The sequence below is a fragment of the Dermochelys coriacea genome, chromosome 11 (genome assembly GCF_009764565.3).
Source record: "Dermochelys coriacea isolate rDerCor1 chromosome 11, rDerCor1.pri.v4, whole genome shotgun sequence".
Classification (NCBI taxonomy): Eukaryota; Metazoa; Chordata; order Testudines; family Dermochelyidae; genus Dermochelys; species Dermochelys coriacea.
The window spans coordinates 39017030-39040879 of record NC_050078.2 but is presented as its reverse complement, the minus strand read 5'-3'; the positions used below and the strand labels follow the sequence as shown (position 1 = coordinate 39040879).

At 41.7% G+C, this 23850-nt stretch overlaps 1 protein-coding gene across 1 annotated transcript; it reads right to left on the bottom strand.

Annotated features, from left to right (window-relative positions):
* Positions 1–10357: 10357 nt before the first annotated feature.
* On the bottom strand, positions 10358–19031 carry G6PC2 (glucose-6-phosphatase catalytic subunit 2). Its single transcript, XM_038421758.2, has 5 exons — positions 18814–19031; positions 18360–18469; positions 14340–14451; positions 13027–13142; positions 10358–11920 (listed from the first exon to the last, which is right to left on the bottom strand). Exons 1-5 carry the CDS (start codon positions 19029–19031, stop codon positions 11409–11411), a joined length of 1068 nt encoding a protein of 355 aa, XP_038277686.1. The 3' UTR covers positions 10358–11408.
* Positions 19032–23850: the final 4819 nt, after the last annotated feature.

Below are 23850 nucleotides of genomic sequence, written 5' to 3'. Positions count from 1 at the left end.
CGAACTGCTTGGTCAAAAAGGGACCCTGGTTAGCACCACTGACCGGATCATTAAAAGTCCGGTCGGTGGAGCACCAGGGCTAAGGCAGGCTGCCTGTCTGCCCTGGCTCTGTGCCGCTCCCTGGAAGTGGCCAGCATGTCCAGCCCCTAGGTGCAGGGGTGATCAGGGAAGCTCCTCTTGCTGCCCCTGCCTCCAGCGCCGGCTCCGCAGCTCCCATTGGCCAGGAACTGTGGCCAATGGGAGAGATGGGGGCAGTGCCTGCGGACGCAGGCAATGCACACAGCTGCCTGGCCATGCCACCGCCTAAGGTCCACACATGCTGGCTGCTTCTGGGAGCAGTGCGGAGCCAGGGCAGGCAGGGAGCCTGCCTTAGCCCTGCTATATCTCCAACCGGGAGCCACCTGCCCCAGGTTGGAACCCCTCCCTATATCCTAACTCCGTCCCAGAGACTTCACCCCATATGCCCTCCTGCACCCTACACCCTACCCCAGCCCTGAGCCCCATCACAGATCCTACACCTCCCCTCCCTTACCACAATCCCCGCCCCAGCCCTGAGCCACCTCCCACATGCCAAACCCCTCAGCGCCAGCCTGAAGCCCCTTCCTGCATCCCAAACCCCTCAGCCCTGGCCCCACCACAGCACCTACACCCCCAGCCAGAGCCCTCACCTCCTCCCACACCCCAACCCCCAGCCTGGAGTCCCCTCCCACACTTTGAACTCCTCATTTCTGCTGGAGCCCTCACCCCATCCCGCACCCCGGCCCCAGAGTGGGGGAGAGCAAGCAATGTAGGGAGGCGGGGTCTGGAGTGAGTGGGATCAGGGCCTCAGAGAAGGGGCAGGACAGGGGGGTGGGGCCTGGGGGGAGGGGTGTTCGGTTTTGTGCAATTAGAAAATTGGCAACCCTAGTTATATTCAGCCTTCATTTTGTTAGGCCACGCTCCTTGAGTCTCCTCTTGTAAGCTAGTTTTTCTATTCCTCTGATTCAATGGGAGTCAATGACAGAACACTGGACGAGACAGACTCCCTGAAGTGGTATAACAATTTCTATTGTGACGGGTTGGATCACAGAAACCCCCTTAGGGCTGCCAACTGATGTGCCAAGACTACTTCTGCCCCTGCTTTCCCTGCCAGCTTGGGACTCCAGTCTTGCTGAGCCAGACTCGCCAGTCTGCTCTAACACAGATCCAGGGTCTGAACCACATGCCCCAAAGCTGAAGACTTAACTGAAAGCAACTTAAGAAGTGTCCCTGTCCTTAACACTCAGATGCCAAACTTCCACTGGGGTCCAAACCCCAAATAAATTTGTTTTACCCTATTTAAAGCTTATACAGGGTAAACTCATAAATTGTTCACCCTCTATAACACTGATAGAGAGCTATGCACAGCTGTTTTCCCTCCCTCCCCCAGGTATTAATACATACTTTGGGTTAATTAATAAGTAAAAAGTGATTTTATTAACTAGAGAAATATGAGTAAATATAGAGGATTTAAGTGGTTCCAAGTAGTAACAGACAGAACAAAGTGAATTACCTAGCAAAATAAAATAGAACACACAAGTCTATTTAGAAGAAACTGAATACAGATTAAAAAAAACCTCACCCACTAAGCTTTCTTTTACAGACTAGTCTCCTTCTAGTCTGGATCCAGCAATCACTCACACCCACTGTAGTTACTGTCCTTTATTCCAGTTTCTTTCAGGTATCCTTGGGGGGTGGAGAGGTTATCTCTTGAGCCAGCTGAAGACAAAATGGAGTGGTCTCCCAGGGGTTTAAATAGATTTTCTCCTGTGGGTGGCCACCCCTCCCTCCCTCCTGTGTAGAATCCAGCTACAACATGGAGTTTTGGAGTCACATGGGCAAGTCACATGTCCATGTATGACTGAGGTTTTTTTTACCAGCCAACCCACATTCTTGGGAAAGCTCAGATGTGGATTGGCGTCTTCAAGATCCATTGTCCGTTAAGTGCTTCTTGATTGGGCATTTAACTTGCACATTCCTTTCTCAAGAAGCTGACCAAATGCTTAATAGGCTACTTAGAAATCAAGCAAGTCCACAGCCAATATTCATAACTTCAAATACAAAAATGATACATGCATACAAATAAGATGAATAGATTCTGTAGATCATAACCTTCACAGAGATATGTCACATGGCATATGTAGCATAAAACATATTACAATTTTATATATATATATGTATGCTTATATATATATAAGCATAAATCCATAAATCCATTCATAATCCATAAAGCCTTATGGGTGGGGCACCATCACACCTATGTTAATAAATTTCCATTGATTTTAAGAACAGATTAAATGATGTCCAGGAGCATTCACTCCCGGGGCTGAGTTGGCTATGGAACTACTGCCACGCTCCCTCTAGGGGTTATGCCAAGAAGGGCTCCATTAATTTACAGTTAGGGCACCATATAACCCTACCAGTTGTGACTACAGCTCATCTCATTGCAGGGAGGCATTCCCTAGCTAGCTAACCAACTGTTAGAATTGCACTGGCCCATTTGCAACACCACAGACATGGAGGGCAGACTTCCTGTTTAGTTTTCACTAGCAGATGTGAGGGAATTAATCAAGTCCTTTAATCTCTTTATTCCTAATACAAACACAACAGGAAGTTCATGGCCAGTGGCCCAAAGTGGGTTGAGGTAGGCCACCCATCATAATGTGCTAGTTGCACAAATTATCAGCCAAGACTGCAATAGTTAAAGTTCAGGCATGCAATATTCTGAAGTAAATGAAGATAAATCTAGTTATGCTAACTGAGGTTCTGGCCTTTGATTTAAAATGGTCATGCTATGAAATCACAGCTGAAGCTTGATTATCCCTACTGCTTGGAAAACCCCAATTCAGTTTGCATATAGGGAAACTCTGGAGATCAATAGTCTTCATCCATTGGGAGGCTTTGGGTGCTGAAGCTCCTGAACTCTGCAAGTGCCTAGCTTCAGCTCTGCAGAGCTTAGAAACTTCACTAAATAAAGTCTGCAGCCTCCTGTTCTACTGATAACATTCAGGTAGTCTAGATTGGTGGCTATTTGGGATTTGGTAAGTCAGGATTCTACTGTAACTCTTAAAACTTAAACCTTAATTTAGTCAGTAAACGCTACAATGGACAAATACTTTTTAACACCTATGTCTTCTGCAGCCCTGCAGAACTGTGGGAGATGCTAGGTATGGACTATTCCCCTCCTGTCTGCAGCTTCCAGAGGCAGTTCAAAGCTATAGCATAGCCTATGCTAGGCATGCCCCCCTCTGGCCTTCTGCCAGATCTTCTGCTTCCATGGTAGCAGTCAGAGGTGGTTTTCTTTGCTCCCGTCCTATCATTTGCCTTTGTTCTCTCCTCCTCCTAGACCAGGGATTTAGCAGCATATGACTGAAGCCACCTTGAATGCCTTCTGCAGTGCCTCCCTGCCAAGTGCCCCTGCCCTCTTTCAGGGATGGCAGAGCAGCCATGCAAGAACCGGGCTAAGCCTAAAAGGTACTCCAGCTGCAAGGTAGCTTTAACAGGCTCTACAGAGGGCAAATTAGGTCCTGCCAGTTAGCCTGCCTACCCTCATGTTGCTTGGGCATGGAGCAGACAGGCAGGCTGGGACCCGCCCCAAAAAACCATGAGTCCACCACAGAAAAGCCCAACCAGGAGACATAGGGCAGAACCAAGAGCTGCTCTAAGGATGAGGACTTCATTCAGCTGGCACAGGGGAAATTCAGGACCCCATGGCTAAGGCCCTAGCAGGATTCCTGGTCCCAGCCCGCATCCTGAAATGAGTCCTAAGTGCTCTGGGGAGAGAATCAGTGCTCACAATCAGCCCTGTCCTTTCTCCCAGCTTGAATCAGAAAACGCTAGCAGTTAGTCCCCATCCCCCAACCTTGGGGAGTGGGAGCCTATAAGGGAGGACTCTGAGGGAGAAATTTCTAGAAGGCTCAAGGCTCATGCAAAGCTAATCCCAAATACATGCACCCAGGGCATAGTTAAGCTGCCAAAGCATGCAAAACAAAAACTAAAGAACAAAAAGGGTAAAAAAAGTAAAAAACAAAAATAAACAAAATCCTCTAAAAGGTATTTGTCCTTTGACTCAAACCCCCTCCTCCTCCTCTTCTGTGGTAGGAGAGCAACCAACAACTGGTTTTGAGCAGGACAGAGAGTAACAAAGGTTTTACTCTCTTCAAGAAGTTTGAAACCATATGTAAAAAAGGTTGTATCCATGATCCAGATCCAACCCGAGCAAGCCCTCAATGATAAATCTCAGAGCAAATGTCTCCCTTCCAAATCCTAGCCTGAGACAGTGATTCCCCTACACCCACCCTTTGAGAAGGTAATCAAGGAGGCATGGAAATTTCCTGACAAGGGTAAACACATTAATGGGCATATTCTCAGATTCTGCAAGCTGTAAGAGCAAAGAATGCAGAGACCAACATGTCTTTAAGGCTATACATAAGAAATCTCCCTAGAAACAGCATTTGTGGCAGATGCTTCAATAGATGCTGTGAGCTTTTCTGCCAAGGCCACAGCATCCAGCTCAGTGGCCAGGAGACACACATGACTTCATCTGTGGAGGACAGATACTCACTACAGATGAGTCCTGTGTGGCTCTAAATTCACAGGATCTCTCCTCTTTGGAGAAAAACTGGATAAAATAGTGGCTGAAAACTCTGCCAAACTTAAACAGTCCTTCCCCTCTCCATTTAGTTCTCTAATAAGGGATTACAAACTCACTGTCAGAGCATAGAATATCAGAGTTGGAAAGGACCTCAGGAGATCATCTAGTCCAATCCCCTGCTCAAAGCAGGAACAATCCCCAACTAAATCAAACTGATTCTTCTGCTGAAAGCTAAATAACTGACTTCTGACGTGCCTATCCAAACTTAGGCTGGATTTACACAGAGAAGGTTACCCTTGAACTAAGGATGCTCTACAGAGCTTATTTCCATTTAAGAACTTTATTTCTTGTGGTTACTGTACAGCAATAAGAAACTGAACTAATTGATGATCTTGTGGTTAAGATATTAGACTAGACGCAGGCGATCTGGTTTCAATTACCAGTTGTATCAGACACTTCTCTCTGTGCCTCAGTTCCCCATCTGTAAAAGGTAGGTAATCCTTCCTTTCTCCAATAGCTTGTAAGTTCTTTAGGCAGGACTGTCTCTTTCTACATTCATTTAACATTTTAAAAAAGGAAAAACTGGTACAATTCAATGACTGAACTGAACTAATATGTAGTATACAATAGACATGCCTTTCATCCTCCTTCCTCACAAAGGTTTCAGAGGTAAGATAACAGACGAGGAAAGGGACAACCTTGGAACCAAGGAACAAGTGGATAACCTAGTGGTGCTGCCACAACATCGAAGGGGTTGTTATGACACTGAACGAATGCGCTCCATCAGACCTGAGCTCGAGAGGCAGGATTTCCCACTTTTCAGATGAATGGTTTGCATCCACCACAGAAAAACAGGTGCAAGAGATAGTGCATCTGGGATACTCCCTCAAGCTAAGGGCTCCACCCCATCCCTTCTTCATCCACTTTCCCATCACCAGCAACCCTACTGGGGCAAGCTGGTCAAGAACGAGATCTGCCATTGCCTGACCATAGAAGTGTGCCTGCTGAGGGTCAGTTCCCCAACACCACCAGCCTCTGGAAACACAAGCACTGCCTTCCAGGTCTCCACATGCCTTACTCTTTACAGACTAATGATAGGCATACTCCAACCCGAGCCCACTGGGCATCCGCTCTGGAGCATCCAGGCCCTGATCCACTGGCACTCACAGAATTCACAGATCCGCTACTCCCAAAGGATTAGTTCACACCAGCTTACCAGATGGGCCTCAGGATCATCACACCACTCAACACACGGCACTTAGATATGTTTACTGTAAGAACAAGAAGTTTATTTAACAAATAGATATTCAAGAAGAAGCAAATAGAAATAGTGGAAACAAATGGTTACATTTAAATTAAAATAATAATGTGCTTTCTATAGCCTAAAAGACATTGTTATGGCATATAGAGCAAAAGCTCACCCCAAAAACCTTCCAGTGTCTTACAGCCAGGCTTGGCTGTGATCTTCCACTCATCAGACTCCACGCTGTCCTCTTGACTCCTCAGTGGAAAAAGCCCCTGTGCCTCTTTGCAAGCTCAGATATATCAAAACAGTCCTTTGATCGTTATTCATGATCAGAGCACCCCCTGTTAATTGTTGTTCCCTCTGGTCTCCCTCGCTGGTTCACCTTGCAATCTTTTCATTAGCATCCGGCTGAGCCCCCTATAGGCTTACATTGTGAGACACACAATTGCACAATACATACTTGATCAAAGAGTGAGACGCATTTCCTATCCCGTCAGACCAGAGTCTGTCCAAGGCTGGTCACTTCGTGGTGCCCTGCTTTTAACTTCAAAGCTTTAAGAACATAGTTTCCAGTATGGATACATAACTTCTTAATTTTTATCTGTACATACATTTGTGCAATGTTTATGATGACCAGGCTTTCAGTAAAGACTTTACATGACACACTTAGGTGAACTAGTATGAAGATATCAGACCCAGGGGATCCCAGTAACCCTTGTTCACCCCGTGCTCTCTGCCAGTTGGCACCAAGACACACATCACCTGGGTCACCCATACCTCCACATTCGAGTGTGCCCCTGCCAAGACAGCCTACTGAGATTTGCTTATGGCATGGATTGCTACCAGTACCGAACAATGCCATTCAGTCTCTCATCAGCCCCAGGGTATATGAAGATGCTGGTGATATTTAGTACTCAATACTTCAATACTCAGATCCCAGGGAATTCACCTATTCATCTTTCTGGAAGGCATCTAAATCAGACTCCTACGCCGACCATGGCACACAGTGCCATGATCCAGGTTCTGAATCTCCTTAAGGAGCCCAGATTCATGACAAACACCTGTGGATATTGCCTGGGACTGTCTACATTCTCAGGCAGTTGATGACCTGCTCTGGGACCCGTACCTGATTTTGCATGCATGCCAGAGCATGGTCCCAGACTTTCAGCAGACAGACCTGAGGCATCTGATCTGTGATCTCATCCGTTGAGTGATCCCTCTGCACGAGAACAGGGGGCCCAGTAGCTGAAGGCACTGAGCTGTTGTTGGGCTCCTGCTCTTGACTAGCCTGGATCTCAAATCTTGAATCTTTTGGAATCTGTCAAATGATGGGTAGATCTGCACTGCTGACATGACTATCTCGACGCCCAAATGAATAATTGAAGGACTCATGGAATTTTTCTTGGTGTTTGTCATGAATCTGTGTGTTTGTGGGAGATTCAGAGCCAAACACCACAGTACTCCAGGTATAAGTCCTCATTATTGTGTTGTTTGCAGGATCCTTGGGCTCTCTGGGTAAGAACTCTTAGGTATCCAGGTCCCTCGGAGCAGTCAGACCAATTTCCCCCAAGTGGGACCTACCATTGGTGTTGAAAGCCCCAACCATCCGTCCCTCTAAACCTCTGACATTTGTATTACCATTTTATCTCTCCATCAAAACCGGTTTTCTGGTCACCATCTATCCACAGTCTTATCCATGCAGGAACCTTACTGTATATTCAATGATGTCAAGGTGGTGCAGAAATGTGCCTGCCTAAAGTAAACTCTCCTTTTCATGCCTCACAGCAGATTGTCGTCCCTTTGGTCTGTCCAAACTCACAGCGATTCAATGGGAAGATAAGTACCAAAGGTTTATATTAAGTGTCCAGAATCCACAAAGAGATCAGGCTCTCTGTTCATTTCCTTTCACCCAAGGTGTCAAGGACTTAGACTATGTTAGCTATCCCTGGCCAGATGGATCGGACTGTGCATTGTTGAGGCATACAAGGCATCCAGAAGGAATCAAGGCACATGCCACAAGATCTATGGCAACCTTGTGGGCTGAAAGAGCACGTTGTTGCACTACAGAGCAGTGACACGGATATTGGCTAACACCTTTATCAGACACTGTCTTCTGTCTTTCGCAGAGGCCTCCTTCAGCAGGAGGGTGCTGTATGTGGTGCTTCAATAATAACCTTGCTGTTACTAATAATTTTGTTGTTAACTATTTTTTTTTACACTGCTCTGGAATGAATCTACTTGCAGGAGGCTGGCAAAGGGAGCATGGCTAGAGCAAGCTATACTATAGTTTTGAATTGCCTCCAGAAGCTGAAGGCACGAGGGGAATAGCCCATATATAGGACGATTGTGAAAGACGCTGCTAGAAGAATGGAAATGCCTGGGTAAGAAAATTTCCATTCTTGTTAATATTACCATGCGCACTGTTACAAACCAAAGTAAGCATATTAGACCTTGTAACCCAGACTAGCTACTTACGAAGTTATTTTTCATTCACATTGTAACTACAGTGTAGTTACCACACTGACTTTGGTGATAGGGACATGCATAAAAAAACCCTGCCTTGTACTCTCTGAAACCGAACACGAATCCAATATTTAAAGGCAAATCAGTATTTGGAACCTACTGTGTTTGATAAATTAGAGTACCCGAATACGTGCATCAGTACTTGGAATACAATAATGTTATGGATTATCCCTGTATGTTGTAATCCATTCCTGACTTTCCTATGCACTGGTTCCTGTTCTAAATACTGGATGTGCTTTTACTGGAAAAATTGCAATTTCTGGAACCAAGAAAAGTTGCCATCCAATGTCACAGATACTCTTTGCATGAAAGACCCAAATATTAAGTGTTCTTAGGATAATCTAAAATGATTTCCATATTTATCAAATTCCTAGTGCAAAATAATTATAACACTCATGAAATAACCTCCTTCTGTCCAATCTGTTAATTTATTACTTCTACATTGCTAAAAATAAACATTATAATTCCCTTAGGCCATTGTTACAATCTTATAGAAAGCACAGTTAACATGGGGTGAATATTGGGATCTGAAACCAAAATGTCTCCTCCTGTGATATAAGCAGTATTTCAAGGATTTGGGGCTACAAGATAGAGCCTTTCATGCCTTGCAAATTGAGTTCACATTAAGTTCCAGCACTTTTCTTTAGAGGTTTTATTTCCGACTGCTGAAGGATGTTCATGAAGCTTTGCTTAGATTTTGTTACTATTCATTCTGCACTGAAATGTCCCAAATGATGACTAAATTACTGATAATGCATTGAGGAAGAGGAAAATGATTTGTAAATAGCTAAATAAAGCACTTAATGCAGACATACAAGCTCTTATGCATATCTGACATCCCTCTTGTCTTTGGGATGTTTTCAGATACTTGCAGACAGAATATAAAGCAGTTCAAGTAGGAACTTGACCTCTGTTTATGTCTCTAAAAAGCAGTAGATACAGTGTATGAATTAGATAGCAAGTTCCTTGTGAGATTGACTATGTCATCTTTGATGTTCATATAACACTGAGCACATTGGTAGCATTCAATCAATACATAGTAAGCTTTCGCTGTTGCAGTATTATTTCCCTATTATCCTTCCACTCAGTGCAAGAAAATATAAAATGTGTTGTGTGTGTCTGTATAAATATACAGAGCATCCACCAAGATCAAGGAGTGCATAGCACAACTCAGGGAGGAGAAGGCAAAGGTGTCTGCCCACTGGTTTGGTCCCCAGGTGTAAGTTAGAGTATTCTGAGGCCAGTTCTAAATTAAACCAGCTTCCAATAGTCCCAAAAGGCTGTGGCAGCAACCAGGGATCACTGGGGCACATGGAAGTCACAATGATGGTTATAGGAAGTGGGGAATGGAGTGCAAGTAGCTGAATTAAAGTCCTTGCCTTGAACTCCCACAGGCTAAGGTCAGCCCTTGCCTCTTGTTCTACCTCTTTCTTGGGTAGCGTCAAGCGGGGGAAGACTCACAGCCAGATCCCCTTAGTAGAGGTTTCTTCTCCTGCTGCTGCAAAATGGTACTTCTTCAGGAAATGGCTTTCCTCTTGTCTCCCTCCTGCCTGGGGCTACTGGAGCTTCTTTTATATCAGTCCTTTCCCCAGGAGCATGCTGTCCCGTACAATCATAGAACCAAAGGATTAGAAGGGACCGCAAGGGTCATCTAATTTAACCCCCAGCCAAAATGCCTGAGGAGCGGAGCCTTCCAGGCTCAGTACTGCTGCAGCCCTTCCCTTGGCCTTAGTGTGGGGTCTGAAAACCCTGTCCAAGGCACCAAGACAATATAGCTCAGTTGTGCTCTGAAAAGGTATTGCACCTAGAAATTACATGGGGTATGAATTGTAGAAAGCCATTGTGCAATGAGAGAAGTGCATTAAAATGTATAAAAAGGGATATAATTGGCTTTATATATTTACAATAGCAAATTAATCAGCAAAGTCAATTCACAAATGAGTTTGTTACATTTACTATAATAACAGTTATCTCTGTGGTTGGGCAAACGAGTTGGCCAAATACAAGCGTGTCATATTTTACTCTTGAATCACTTTTTCATTGTATGGCAACAAAGAATTACCGTGATCAATTGCACCCCTGAATAGTGATTCTGGTTTGGTACTCTTTAAATGAGATTATTAAACTGATTTACATTTGAAAGACAGGAGCATGCATAACACACTAGGATGTGTGTTGAGATTACATGAATTCACACTGTATGACTTTCTGCAGTTGTTACTCTGTGCAGATACATACCCAAATAACACTGATTTAAATGTGCTATGTTCATAAGTTTCCACAAAGTTAAATGTATAGCAGTTTTAGTAAATAGAATTTATTGCCTTTTCATTTCAAGATTTTGCATTTAGCTATTTTTAAAAGAAAAATACAAAAAGCAACATGTCAATACAAAGTTATCTGCTCTGTCAATAGCCCTAGAAATGAAATTACATTGTTTCAGACTAATCTTTTTAAAAATAATTTCTTCTTCTTTCCTGACCCAGTCAGAAGATGCTTCACTCAGAAAACACTAAGTTAAATTTAAAGTTTGGCAAACTAATCAGAACTTCACCACACTACACGCTGTATTCATGTAGCTAAATTAGTGTGATTTTAATCACACCTAATTTTCCAGCAGATTAACATGCAGCATTTATGTATATAAAATGGAAAGTGGAATGATGATATGGGAGATGAAGCACCATCTAATTGAAAGTGTACAAGAACTAGAAAATCTACAAGCTTTGGCTAATCCCAACATGCATCAAAACATGTGCATACCCGCAGTGGTGTAGGCAGCCATACTGCATTATCAATCCTGTGAATGAAGTCAAAATGCAAGCCAATCAGTGGTTCTGACATAGCAGTGTCATTCCTGGATGTACTGCCTTTGGGCATGGGACTTACCGGGAGCACATCAAACACATAATGACACCCACCACTGTTCATAATGGAGTACCAAAATAATTACCTTTGCAGTGCGTCACAGAACACCACTTGTATCTAAATGCACCCACATTTTTTCAGACTATTTTGAAAGTTTATCTAATTTAACTTCTTTTCAGTTGGCCTCATTAATAAGTGTATGCAGTATGGAATCAAGGCAACTACAGTAAGAGGTATGGCTGCACTTTTACAAAAAGAAAGAACATAAAACAAATACTCTGTATGTGTGGGTAACTTGATAAAATCAAACAGCTGCAAGGTAACTAAAGAAGCAGCTATGCACAGTAGCCTGAAACTCGTCTTATATCCATTTTTACCTTTACAGCTTATGATGAACATTTCGGAATTAATGCCAAGACCTAATCCAAAGAGTGCACCTAAATTTCTCACCAGTCCAGCAAATGGAGTTGTGTCAATGTTTATCCAGTCTGGGTTGGCACACCATTTCTTTGCCTTTGGAACAGACCATAGAAGATCAACATCAATAAGTTTGAGAAGCAGGTAAAAGCCAAGAGCAAAAATGAAGAGAAACAAATTTGTCTTGATGTACATTCTCAAACTCGCTGTCTGGATAGCAGGGGTATGTTCAAATGCTTCAGCAACAAGCATTCCTGGGAATTAGAAATGCAATATTAGGGTGGGCATTGCGCTCTTGGATATTGAAAAATAATTGCTTTCTAGGGCCTACCTTTAAAAAGTAGAACTAAACCTCCTAAAAAAAAAAGAATATGTTTGGTTTTTCCACGTTTATAGTATACCCAAAAACCTCATTCGTCTCCAAAACTGCCAAGTCAAAATAACGGGCCTACCTCGTTACTTTAAATGCCAAGAGCCAGTTTCAGAAGAGACGTGTACTTTTTCACTAATAAACCCTGCATTAGCATACCCAGTCTCTCTCTCTCTTTCTCTCCTTTTTCATACTCTTCAGATGCTACCCCACGAGTATGCAGATTGCAACCCCCTACTCTCACAGGGGTGAATCAAGCCTATCTATGCTCTTGGTCCTTCCCTCTTTCATAGTGCTGACGGGGGAGATGTTTTTCCTCTCTCTCCCTTTCCTCATTCACCCCCTTCCTGACTATGAAGAGGAACGGAGCTGGACCCCCAGTAGCTTCAAACTGTTGGCTCAATGCTAAACATGCTGATTTGCACATGGAAAGTAGCATAGGGAGTGCCCCTGAAATTAATGTGCCAATCACTCTGAGATCAGACAGTGACTAAGGGAAGCATTTTCAAAAGTGCCTAAATCCCATTTTTACAACTGACCTAGGTCTTAGGAGCATAGGCCTCATAGGAAATCAACGGGACTCAGGCTTCGAGGTGTCTATGTTCCTTTAAAAAAAAAGGGGGAGGGGGGAGGACTAGGCTCCTAAAACACTTTTGTGCTTTTGAAAATGTTACCCAAAGGCTATATTATACTAAGATTGTAGCTCCTGGGTATAGGGGCCCTCTGTTTGTTCTATGTTTGTACAGCACCTAGCACAATGGGCTCCTGGTCCATGATTAGGACTTCTACATGCCACAGAAATACAAATACATAATGATAAATAAAATAAATAATAATAACAATATATTCAAACCTTTAGTCTCCCCAGACATCACATGCAGCTCTAGAGACACAGGATAAAAAGCCTTTAACTTTGACTTGTTTTTAAACTTAAAACAAATGTTCAGATTATGTATTTATGTTGCAAAGGGTAAGAATAAGCAATATTACCACCAATTACTCCAAGAATAACTTGATGTGGGAAATGTGTTGCTATGAATACTCTAGAGACACACACACTGATCTGAATAATCCAAAACACACTCCAGAGGAATGACCAGGTAAGTCTATGAAAGAAAAAGAAATTATATACATGAAATTTTATATATTATATATTATATTATATTTCATTGTGCGTCATTCAATTAGGTCCCATATTTGTAGCAGCCAGAGGTACAAATTCAACAGTGTAGAGACAGATGATCAAAACCTGGAGCCAGATACTGAAATAAAACTGTCAGAATAATGGTATGATCTTGCAATGCCATTTACTTTAATGGAATTTTGCCCGATTCAAGACTGCAGGATCAGACACTAATACTGTAGGATCTAAGATCAGATGCTTTGTTTTTGCTGTAAGATATCAATGGAAAGCTAAAGTGGCAGATGTATTTTTCCATGTGTTTTTCACCATGAAGGCATAATTAAACTCATGATCCATGCAATCGAATAACAATTCTTTCAACCTTGGTAAAAAATCCAACCAGTCATAAGCTTTTACACAGAACTGAGTAACATGCTGTCTGTGCCAATATTATGTGTATTTTTTTTACAATAAAATATGAATGACCATTCTCAAAGTGGTAAATTTAATCCACTAACCAGTAGACCAGACAAAGAAAGGCACTCAATATAAATCAGGATTGCCAACATTATTGACCTGTCTCACTCCCATAGTGTTTAAAGGAGGCAGGTTCAGATCTGTGTTAATGCAATGGTAGTGAGTTAAATTAGATGTCATCCTAAAGAAAAGTCTAAATCTCCTCTATATTCTAATTCAGCTGTTCTTACACTTCATTGCACCGCGACCCCCTTCTGACAACAAAAATTACTATGTGACCCCAAGAGGGGGTACTGAAGCCTGAGACCACCTAAGCGCGCGGGGGTGGGGGGGCGGCAAAGCCCCACTGCCCAAGGTGGGTAGTCTGGCCAAAGCTGAAGCCCTGCGCTAGGGGTCTGTAACCTGAGCCCAGCTGCCCAGGACTGAAGATCTCAGGCTTCAGCTTTGGCCCCGGGCAGTGGGGCTTGGGCCCTGGCGACCACATTAAAATGGGATCGCAACCCACTTTGGGGTCCTGACCCACAGTTTGAGAACTGCTATTCTAATTCATTGTCCAAAACCAATAAGAATGAAGACATGTTAACAATTTAAAAGTCAGTTGGGCCAAAAATGAATTACAAATATTTGCTATAATAATGTTTATCTAAACTAAATATATAAATCCACCAAAATAATGGTTTCAAAATATCAGAAACTGACTGACCTGTGCAGTGTAATTGTGGATTCATCTTTCCATCTCACTGTGTAGCTAAGTGCTGCTGTTACCATTACATACCAGACACAAGAAGATCCCATGGCATGGCCAGATGGGCTTCCTGTTAAAAGAAAAAAGGAATATTTTAACTTAAAAATCATTAATACAGGTTTGGAATATAGAAAAAGAATCATTGTCAGTTATTCAAACAATTAATGAACCCAAAACAGTAAAAAATGAAAAACCTACAGGGACCTTGATGGCTTTTCAAAAGCTAGGTCAGGTTGTCTTGTCTACGTGAAGTCTCCAGAAAAATTATCCACAGGATTTCCAGATCTTTATCAGAAGCAAAGCAGCAGATGACTCACAGACCTTAAATTAAACATGAGCTGTGATGCTGAGAGGAAAGTATGCTAAATAGATAGGTTAATGAATCTGATTTTTGCAAAAAAAACAAAGGTGCCACAAGGGTTGGACTTATCCATTGCATATGTTCCAATTATGGTGCCTAATAAAGCATTCTCTATAACCATATCTACAAATACATCTGGAGCAACAACAAGCCTAATGTCATAAGCAATGGCATTAGAGGGCAGGCTGACACTTCTTGAACTTGATGTTGATTTATGAATACTAGAACCCCAGTTATGGTGAGTTGTGCCATGTCAGGCACAATTCACAGACATTGATTAGATGGATATTGGAAAGGCAGCCTATCCTTACAATAACTAAAGGGAAGTAATTCTATGTTAGTCTGATAGTTTCTTAGGATAGAAAAAAAAAGTACTTTGTATAATAGTGCTGATATGAACAGAGCCACAAAGTATACAGAATACAGCTAAGATGGAAGACACGTGTATATTGCAATATGGGAGACGCAGGGAATGATCTCCTTGTATCAGTAAATTGTAAAATACACTAGAGCAATTTCAGGCTTCAGACAGCCCTTCCAAATTGTCATTTTGTCCGTTTCCTCATTTAAGAAGCCATATTTTTTGTTCCTCAAAAGAACGGGGAAAAGTCTTTTCTATTATGTTGGAAGAAAGGGGCTTATTTATGTTCAGTTTGACACAATACCAAGTGTTGAAAATTTAATGAAAATTGGTATGGGAAAAGATTTCAATAGCTCCCTTTTCATGAAATAATGCTTTAATATTTTGGAATTAATTAACAGTACTCCATAGTAGTGCAACAAATGGGGGAGTCAATATAAACAAACTTCTGCATATTGAATGCTTTATTATGTGCCATGACATTTACCCAAATTTAACAGAAGCTATTCTCAAGCATACCGAAGGCAGAGTGGAGATGCAGAGGATTTCACCCACATCTGGTGGAGCTGACCAAAACTCTAATTCCAGTGGAATGCTGCTAGTGAAGCAATTTATAAAATTACTATAGCAGTTCTCTCTGCACATACCAGGGGTCAGATTCTCGGCTTCATTAAATTTACATTTGGTGAAGGGAGGTTATGCCTCCCCAGTTCTCACTGGTCCTCAGCTTGGTGCAGGCTTGAGTAGTACAGAGGCTACTGCCTAAAGGTGTCTCTAACATGTGTCAGCTCAGAATGGTCCCCCAAATCCATGCACCCATTGAGTATAATTGGAGTGCATTGTGCTCCTGCCACTCCTGCTCCTCACATCGCTACCTCTGACACACCCTTCCCCGGTCCCAGCATGTCCTCTGGGCTGGGGGCTGCAGAAATAGCTTAGAGCTGGCTCTGCTGACTCTAACCCCTCTGGGGACTCCATCATGCCACAAGAAAACCCATATAGGGGAGATGCAGACAGGGCAGATAATCTGACTCTGTATGTGTTAAGATGATGCAACGTGGCTTCTTGTGCAGTTCGAAGGGTAGAAAAGTTTGTAGGGCTTATTTTGTAGGCAGTGGAAATCATTTTGTCACTTGAGAAAATGTTGTGACCAGTCCCTTCAGAAGTAGTTCACAAAGGAATGGGATAGCTTGATAAGGTAGAAAAGTGCATCTAAGAGGGAAAATTACATTGATTTCTATGCCATCTACACACCTTTTCTGGATTTGGCTAGGAGATTCTTGATCATGATTCCTTCATTCCTTCTTTCTTTCAAAAGGTACTTGCATGGCACTTTCCACATATTAGAATTCATTTTATTGGTTAAACCAAATTATGATCTCATATTTCAGTGTTTAAAAACACTTTTTACTTGCTATTGTCAGTCCTTTCATCTGAAAGTGTTTATCATACCTATAAGCAATGTGTTTATTAGAGATAGGTCTAAAGTCCAAAATTTAGATCCACATTTTGAAACTCCACCAATATTTGTGAGAGGGTTGGATCGAGGGTTTTGGTTCAGCTCATTGGAGCCAGCTGCAAAATTCTGATCTAGATCCAAATTCAAATTCCAGAACTTCTACCCCAAAGTTTGAGATTGTCCAGATGCAAGTTTTTAGTTCAAGCTATCTGCAGTCCTTGTGTTGTTCACTCTTTATTTTACTTTGCTCATGTAAATATTCATGTTAGTGTACGTCTGCTGCTCTAGTCTTCTCATTTAAACTACATATTTAAACATTTTAAATAACAAATTTGGAAAAGGCGATACTGAATAAAATAGAAATAGTTTATTTTTAAACAGGAAGAAACAGGCCTTCTGTTCCAATGAATCATGTGGAAGCACACTAATTGGTACGTAACCAAGGTCTCAATATTGCAAGGGATGAGTGCCCTCAGTTCTGAAGTCACTTGAAAGGAGCTGAGGAAGGCTCTTAGCACCTTGGGTTGAGCCCCAAGTGATTTCATGATCAAGTGAGACAGAGAACAACCCTAACAGTTGATAGCAGGTCTGCACATAAAGTAGTAAACAAATGAACGGTCAGTCACAAGGGCTCAAATCTCTTCTTCAAAATTAGAATAAATTATGATGCAGCATCTTGCTAACAGAGAGGAGTAAAAATGCAGCATTTCTATCTATATGAAAGCCTGTAGAATCACAAAGCACATTAATAACCATTACGGCACATTTCTCATATATTGGAAAAAATCCATTTTGCAAAAGCCGTAATTAAAGCTGTGTAAACATGTAAAATCCAGTCTAGAGTAGGAATGTCTGAGCTTAATTTGCTTAATTTCAAACTTCATGGATTTAAAAGTTCATTTGAGACTTGAGCAGTATTGGATTTACGTTCCACTTAACAAAAACAGAAGCAGAGAGGGTGCTCAGTGAAACAATCCAATGGAAAATATATATCACATTTATGGTGTATTCTCTTGTACCAGCCTATAGCTTTGAGGGGAGTGGGGTGTTCTATCCTGAACAGATAACTCAGGCTTCCCTTTAGTTAGAACATAGGTGGCTGTTGTTTGTTTTTTTAAAAAAAACTAAATAGCTTCGGGAAGAGAAGGATAGAGGGATTAGAGGTTTAAATATCAGAGCAGGGATCACAAATTTGTTTTACTTTTGTGACCCTAAAAATTGCTGCAGTAGCTCAGAAATCCTCAAACTCCATAAGAGTCACCTGTTCTAATCTGGAGTGCTCTTGGGCAACATTTACTTGAATATATACTTGGATATCAAAATATTTCATCTGCTCACTTGATATGCTGAAGAGGACAAATCTAGGGCTCTACTTATCTTCAATAAACCTCTGCAAGTTGCTGTCACTTGCAGCAGAGCTACCTCCAAGAATGACTTCACAACAAAGATGATTCAGCATTTCTGGGGCTGTAAAGTAATTATTGGAAGGACAGTCCTCCTGTATTGCTACCTGTAATAACTATAATTTTTAAAGTGATGCCTTTCATAGGTTAAAGACATTGAAACAAAATACGCAGACCAGGTAGTCTCTGTTTCTCACGGAAGTACCTATCACACATATAATGTTTAGGTTCTCTGTTACATTTCTACTGATGTGTTTTGATGCTCAGGTGCATGCATATTGTACTTGATTTTTAGCAGGTATATCAATTTACAGTATAATCACTATCACTGACTGCTACTTGCTGAAGTAATACTTACAATATGTGCAACACTGAAGCCACAAACATTCCTTACCTGGCCCAGTTTCACATGTTATAGGAAATTGTTCAAGACATGGGCTCGATTGATTGGAATAGATCATTGTTTCTTGGACCCACCAATATGGACGATGGCCAAATAAAATCCTAATGAAAAAGAGAACAGTACATACTATACAAATACAATAAAAAGATCTCTGAGTAGAAAGGTCCAAACAAAGCATGATTATTCACCTTATGCTATACATGAACATTTTTATTGTTAGAATAACCATACAAATGCTTGTTTGTGCTTTTCTTCGCTTATCAAAATGTCACTGTAAACACATCCTCATTTTGTTAAACCTGAATTTTGAAACACTTTTATTTTATATTTAAAAAGCAAAACTACATAGGTAAATCTATAGGTTGCAGGACATATTGTAATCTTGAAGCAGCTAAATCCTGCATCATAAAAAATACAAAGTATTAAAAGAAACACAACTTCTTACCATTTAAATATGAGGTTGAACCAATCTCCAATGACTGCTACCCATATCATTTTAGTACCAACCACTTGGTTAAGTTGGAACCAAAGAGGAAAATAAATTAAAAATATATTCCGGGGATCTCCTACTTGTGACATGAAATTTAGAAAGTCCTGGTAAGACCTGTAATCCTTCTGTAAATGCTGAATTATAAGCACACCATTGCTATGAAGGAAATCCATCTTTATGAGTTACACTATACTAAAAGGAAAGTCCCTATAATCTTTAGTTCCGAATGGCAAAATTAGAACCATGAAAGGAAAGCTATTAAAAATGAGAGACAATGACTGACATTGCTTTTATATTGTACCAGAGTGGGGTGTCTGGCCATTCCTGAAACATGTGACTTTCCACATCTATAAGGAGACATGTGGGTCTGTTAGCACTGGAAAGCTTTTCTGTTTGCAATTTTTAATTGGAGTAAAAGAAGTGAAGTATATGCTGATCAGCAGCAAATCATGGGGAAAGTTTTGTGACAGCACAATGACTGTCTTATGCAACCCTTTGTATGAACAGTTGGAAAATGTTTGCTTGAATTTTAACACAGTTCATTTCTCTGAAGGATGGACACTAGTAATTTGTATGCTTGATTAAGTGTTGCCCTTATAAAGACTAGAAAGAATTCATGACTAATTGGGCTAAGCAGAGGAGTCATTAAATTTGTGTATTTTAATTTGAAATAGAATGTGGCTATATTGCTGTATTTATTACTTAGCATGGCACATGTTTTAAATTGTGATTAAATCCAAACAGCAGACATAAATTAAAAAAATACTTTTAATGACAGGTTGTTTTCTAAAGTGATAGTTTTCCCAAAGAGTTGAAAAAATAATCATTTATATCTTTACACAAGATACTATGTTAATTGAGGACCCATTGAGGATGGATTTTTTTAGTATGAATTAACACAGAATAATGATGGTATTGACTGGAGTGATTCAGAAGATAAAGCAGGGGCTAACCAGTCTATTCTGCCAAAGCAACTCAAGCATAACCTTCTGCATCCTTGAATTCTTTTGCATAGTCTAACATGAATGCAATAAAGAGATAGTAGATCTTAAACAAGTAATATTTTGCAGAAGCTGGCTTTTAATCTTTAAATATATACTTTCTCTGAGGAAGCAAAAAGTGGACTTGAACCAAAACTCTAAATCTGACCTACGTACCTAACGAATAGGCAGAACTGAAGGCCCAATCCAATGCCCACTGAAATCAATAATAGAAAGACTATCATTAACTTCAGTAAGCATTGGTTTGAACCCTACGGGTATGCCTACACTGCAATAAAAGACCCACAGCATGGCTGCAAGTGGCTCGGGGGTATTAAATTGCAGTTTAGACATTTGGGCTTAGGCTAGAGCAGTGATTCTCAAACTGTGGGTAGGGATCCCAAAGTGGGTCATGACCCAATTTTAATGGGGTTGCCAGGGCTGGCTTAGATTTGCTGGGGCCTGGGGTTGAAGCCCGAGCCCTGCCGCCAGGGGCCCAAAGCTGAAACCCAAGGGCTTCAGCCCTGGGCAGTAGGGCTCAGGTTACAGGCCCCCTGTCCTTCCTGCCTGGGGCTGAAGCCCTTGGGCTTTGGCTTTGGTCCACCCACCCAAGGCAGCAGGGCTTGGGCAGGCTCAGGCTTAGGTCCCCCCCCCCGGGGTTGTGTCATAATTTCTGTTGTCAGAAGAGGGTTGCGTTGCAATGAAGTTTGAGAACCGCTGGGCTAGACTCCAGGTTCTGAGACTCAGTGCCATAGGGTTTTTTTTAAATCACAGTGTAGACATATCCTAAAACAGCAGATCCCAATATTCCCAAACATGGGGAATAGGGTGGGGTTGAAATCTGTGACACTCCCAGCTGTCTTCGAGACACCACTGACTTCCTGAGGAAACTACAATCCATCGGTGATCTTCCTAAAAACACCATCCTAGCCACTATGGATGTAGAAGCCCTCTACACCAACATTCCACACAAAGATGGGCTACAAGCCGTCAGGAACAGTATCCCCGATAATGTCATGGCTAACCTGGTGGCTGAACTTTGTGACTTTGTCCTCACCCATAACTATTTCACATTTGGGGAAAATGTATACCTTCAAATCACCGGCACTGCGATGGGTACCTGCATGGCCCCACAATATGCCAACATTTTTATGGCTGACTTAGAACAACGCTTCCTCAGCTCTCTTCCCCTAATGCCCCTACTCTACTTGCGCTACACTGATGACATCTTCATCATCTGGACCCATGGAAAAGAAGCCCTTGAGGAATTCCACCAGGATTTCAACAATTTCCATCCCACCATCAACCTCAGCCTGGACCAGTCCACACAAGAGATCCACTTCCTGGACACTACGGTGCTAATAAGTGATGGTCATATAAACACCACCCTACATCGGAAACCTACTGACCGCTATTCCTACCTACATGCCTCTAGCTTTTATCCAGATCACATCACATGATCCATTGTCTACAGCCAAGCTCTACGATATAACCGCATTTGCTCCAACCCCTCAGACAGAGACAAACACCTACAAGATCTCTATCATGCATTCTTACAACTACAATACCCACCTGCTGAAGTGAAGAAACAGATTGACAGAGCCAGAAGAGTACCCAGAAGTCACCTACTACAGGACAGGCCCAACAAAGAAAATAACACAACGCCACTAGCCATCACTTTCAGCCCCCAACTAAAACCTCTCCAACGCATCATCAAGGATCTACAACCTATCCTGAAGGATGACCCATCACTCTCACAGATCTTGGGAGACAGGCCAGTCCTTGCTTACAGACAGCCCCCCAAGCTGAAGCAAATACTCACCAGCAACCACATACCACACAACAGAAGCACTAATCCAGGAACCTATCCTTGCAACAAAGCCCGTTGCCAACTCTGTCCACATATCTATTCAGGGGACACCATCATAGGGCCTAATCACATCAGCCACACTATCAGAGGCTTGTTCACCTGCGCATCTACCAATGTGATATATGCCATCATGTGCCAGCAATGCCCCTCAGCCATGTACATTGGTCAAACTGGACAGTCTCTACGTAAAAGAATAAATGGACACAAATCAGACGTCAAGAATTATAACATTCAAAAACCAGTCGGAGAACACTTCAATTTCTCCGGTCACACAATTACAGACCTGAGAGTGGCTATCCTTCAACAAAAAAACTTCAAAAACAGACTCCAACGAGAGAGTGCTGAATTGGAATTAATTTGCAAACTGGATACAATTAACTTAGGCTTGAATAGAGACTGGGAGTGGATGGGTCATTACATAAAGTAAAGCTATTTCCCCATGTTATTTCTCCCCCTACCCCACCCCCCACTGTTCCTCAGACGTTCTTGTTAGCTGCTGGAAATGGCTCACCTTGATTATCACCAAAAAAGGTTTTTATCCTTCCCCCCCTCCTTCCTGCTGGTAATAGCTCATCTTAAGTGTTCACTCTCCTTAGAGTGTGTATGATAAAACCCATTGTTTCATGTTCTCTGTGTGTGTATATAAATCTCCCCATTGTATTTTCCACTGAATGCATCCGATGAAGTGAGCTGTAGCTCATGAAAGCTTATGCTCAAATAAATTTGTTAGTCTCTAAGATGCCACAAGTACTCCTTTTCTTTTTTGCGAATATAGACTAACACGGCTGCTATTTTGAAGTCTGATGTTAAGGCAGTAGAATGCTGCCCTGAGGTTGGGATTCTGTCTCTTCCACGGACAAGGTGACCAGATAGCAAGTTTGAAAAATCAGGCCGGTAATATGGGGGGTAATAGGCGCCTATATAAGACAAAGCTCCAAATATCAGGACTACTCCTAAACAATTGGGACATCTGGTCACTCTAATTGCGTAGTTCCTGTGTGATGCTAGTCAAGTCACTTAAAACAAACTTTTCATAGGAGGTCACTAATTTGTGTTCTTCATTTTATGGGTACCTGACTTGAAACCCTTGGCCTGCTTTGCAGTGGTGCTGAGCTCTCACAGCTGCAACTGAAGTAAATGGGAGCTGGACTTTGAATATATAAAGTACTATACAGTACTAAGGACTCAGAAAAATCAGGTCCTAGGCATCTCATATGGGGTCCAAAAATGAATGGATACTTTTGACCTTAATTTGTCTGTGCCTCAGTTCCCCATCTGTAAAATGGGGATAATACCCACTTGAGTTCACAGAAACATTGTGAAGAGAAATTGTTTGTTTGTGAAGCACTCAGCTACTATAGTGATGAGTGCCATAGAAAAGGAGAAAATTAATTAATTAAAAATTCTGTGTTCTGAGATGGTTAGAAGACTGTGCAGTAAAAAGGCCTGGGGCCACCCTGAGCACTGAGGAGAAAACAAAGTATTTCACAGATGCTCAATAAGTGAGCACTGTCTATCATATGCACTGTATGAGTCAGGCACTCTTTGGAAACAATAGTATGTGATCATGTAATTAAAGCCTGAATCATAATGAAAAAGCACAAAGGGGCTGAATTAAGGTTTCACAAGCAACCTTAATTCTGGCATTTGCTAAATTTTTAGTGCTTGATTGTGCAGTCTTCATAATGTTCTTTTAACAAAGATTTTGTGTGTGTAATATTTATATATATTTGTAGAGAGATAATGGTACACAACTTTAGTATATTTTAGTGACTATAAAAATGGGACAGAGGCACAACCAGGACTTAGCAAGCTTTCTCCATGCAGCTGTGCCAATGAATCTCATACCAGAGTCACAAACACAAGCGTTACAGCTGCACTGAGATTTCCTGTAGGAAAAATGTATTATACCAATTTGTGCTGTGACTTTGTAATCAGAACCAATATTCTCTCTCAAGCTGTTAACGGAGACCATAACACTTTAGACTTGTGAATTAAAATCTGATCAGGTCAACAGATGATAACAACTCATTACTTTATCACCAGAATACAATACAGACTCAATTATTAGAAACTCCCTTTTATCTGAAACAGGCTTATGCTCCCTGACGTCTATGAATCACATTGAAAAATCCCTAAATT

Bases quoted from the DNA above. Each gene is read 5' to 3' on its own strand.
- G6PC2 (XM_038421758.2), bottom strand. From the start codon at position 19,031: ATGGATTTCCTTCATAGCAATGGTGTGCTTATAATTCAGCATTTACAG. The intron at 13,143-14,339 runs GTCAGTCAGTTT...TTTCTTTCATAG, and splicing joins TCCACAATTACACTGCACAG to ACTTACCTGGTCATTCCTCT. The intron at 11,921-13,026 runs GTAATATTGCTT...TCTAATTCCCAG, and splicing joins TATTCTTGGAGTAATTGGTG to GAATGCTTGTTGCTGAAGCA.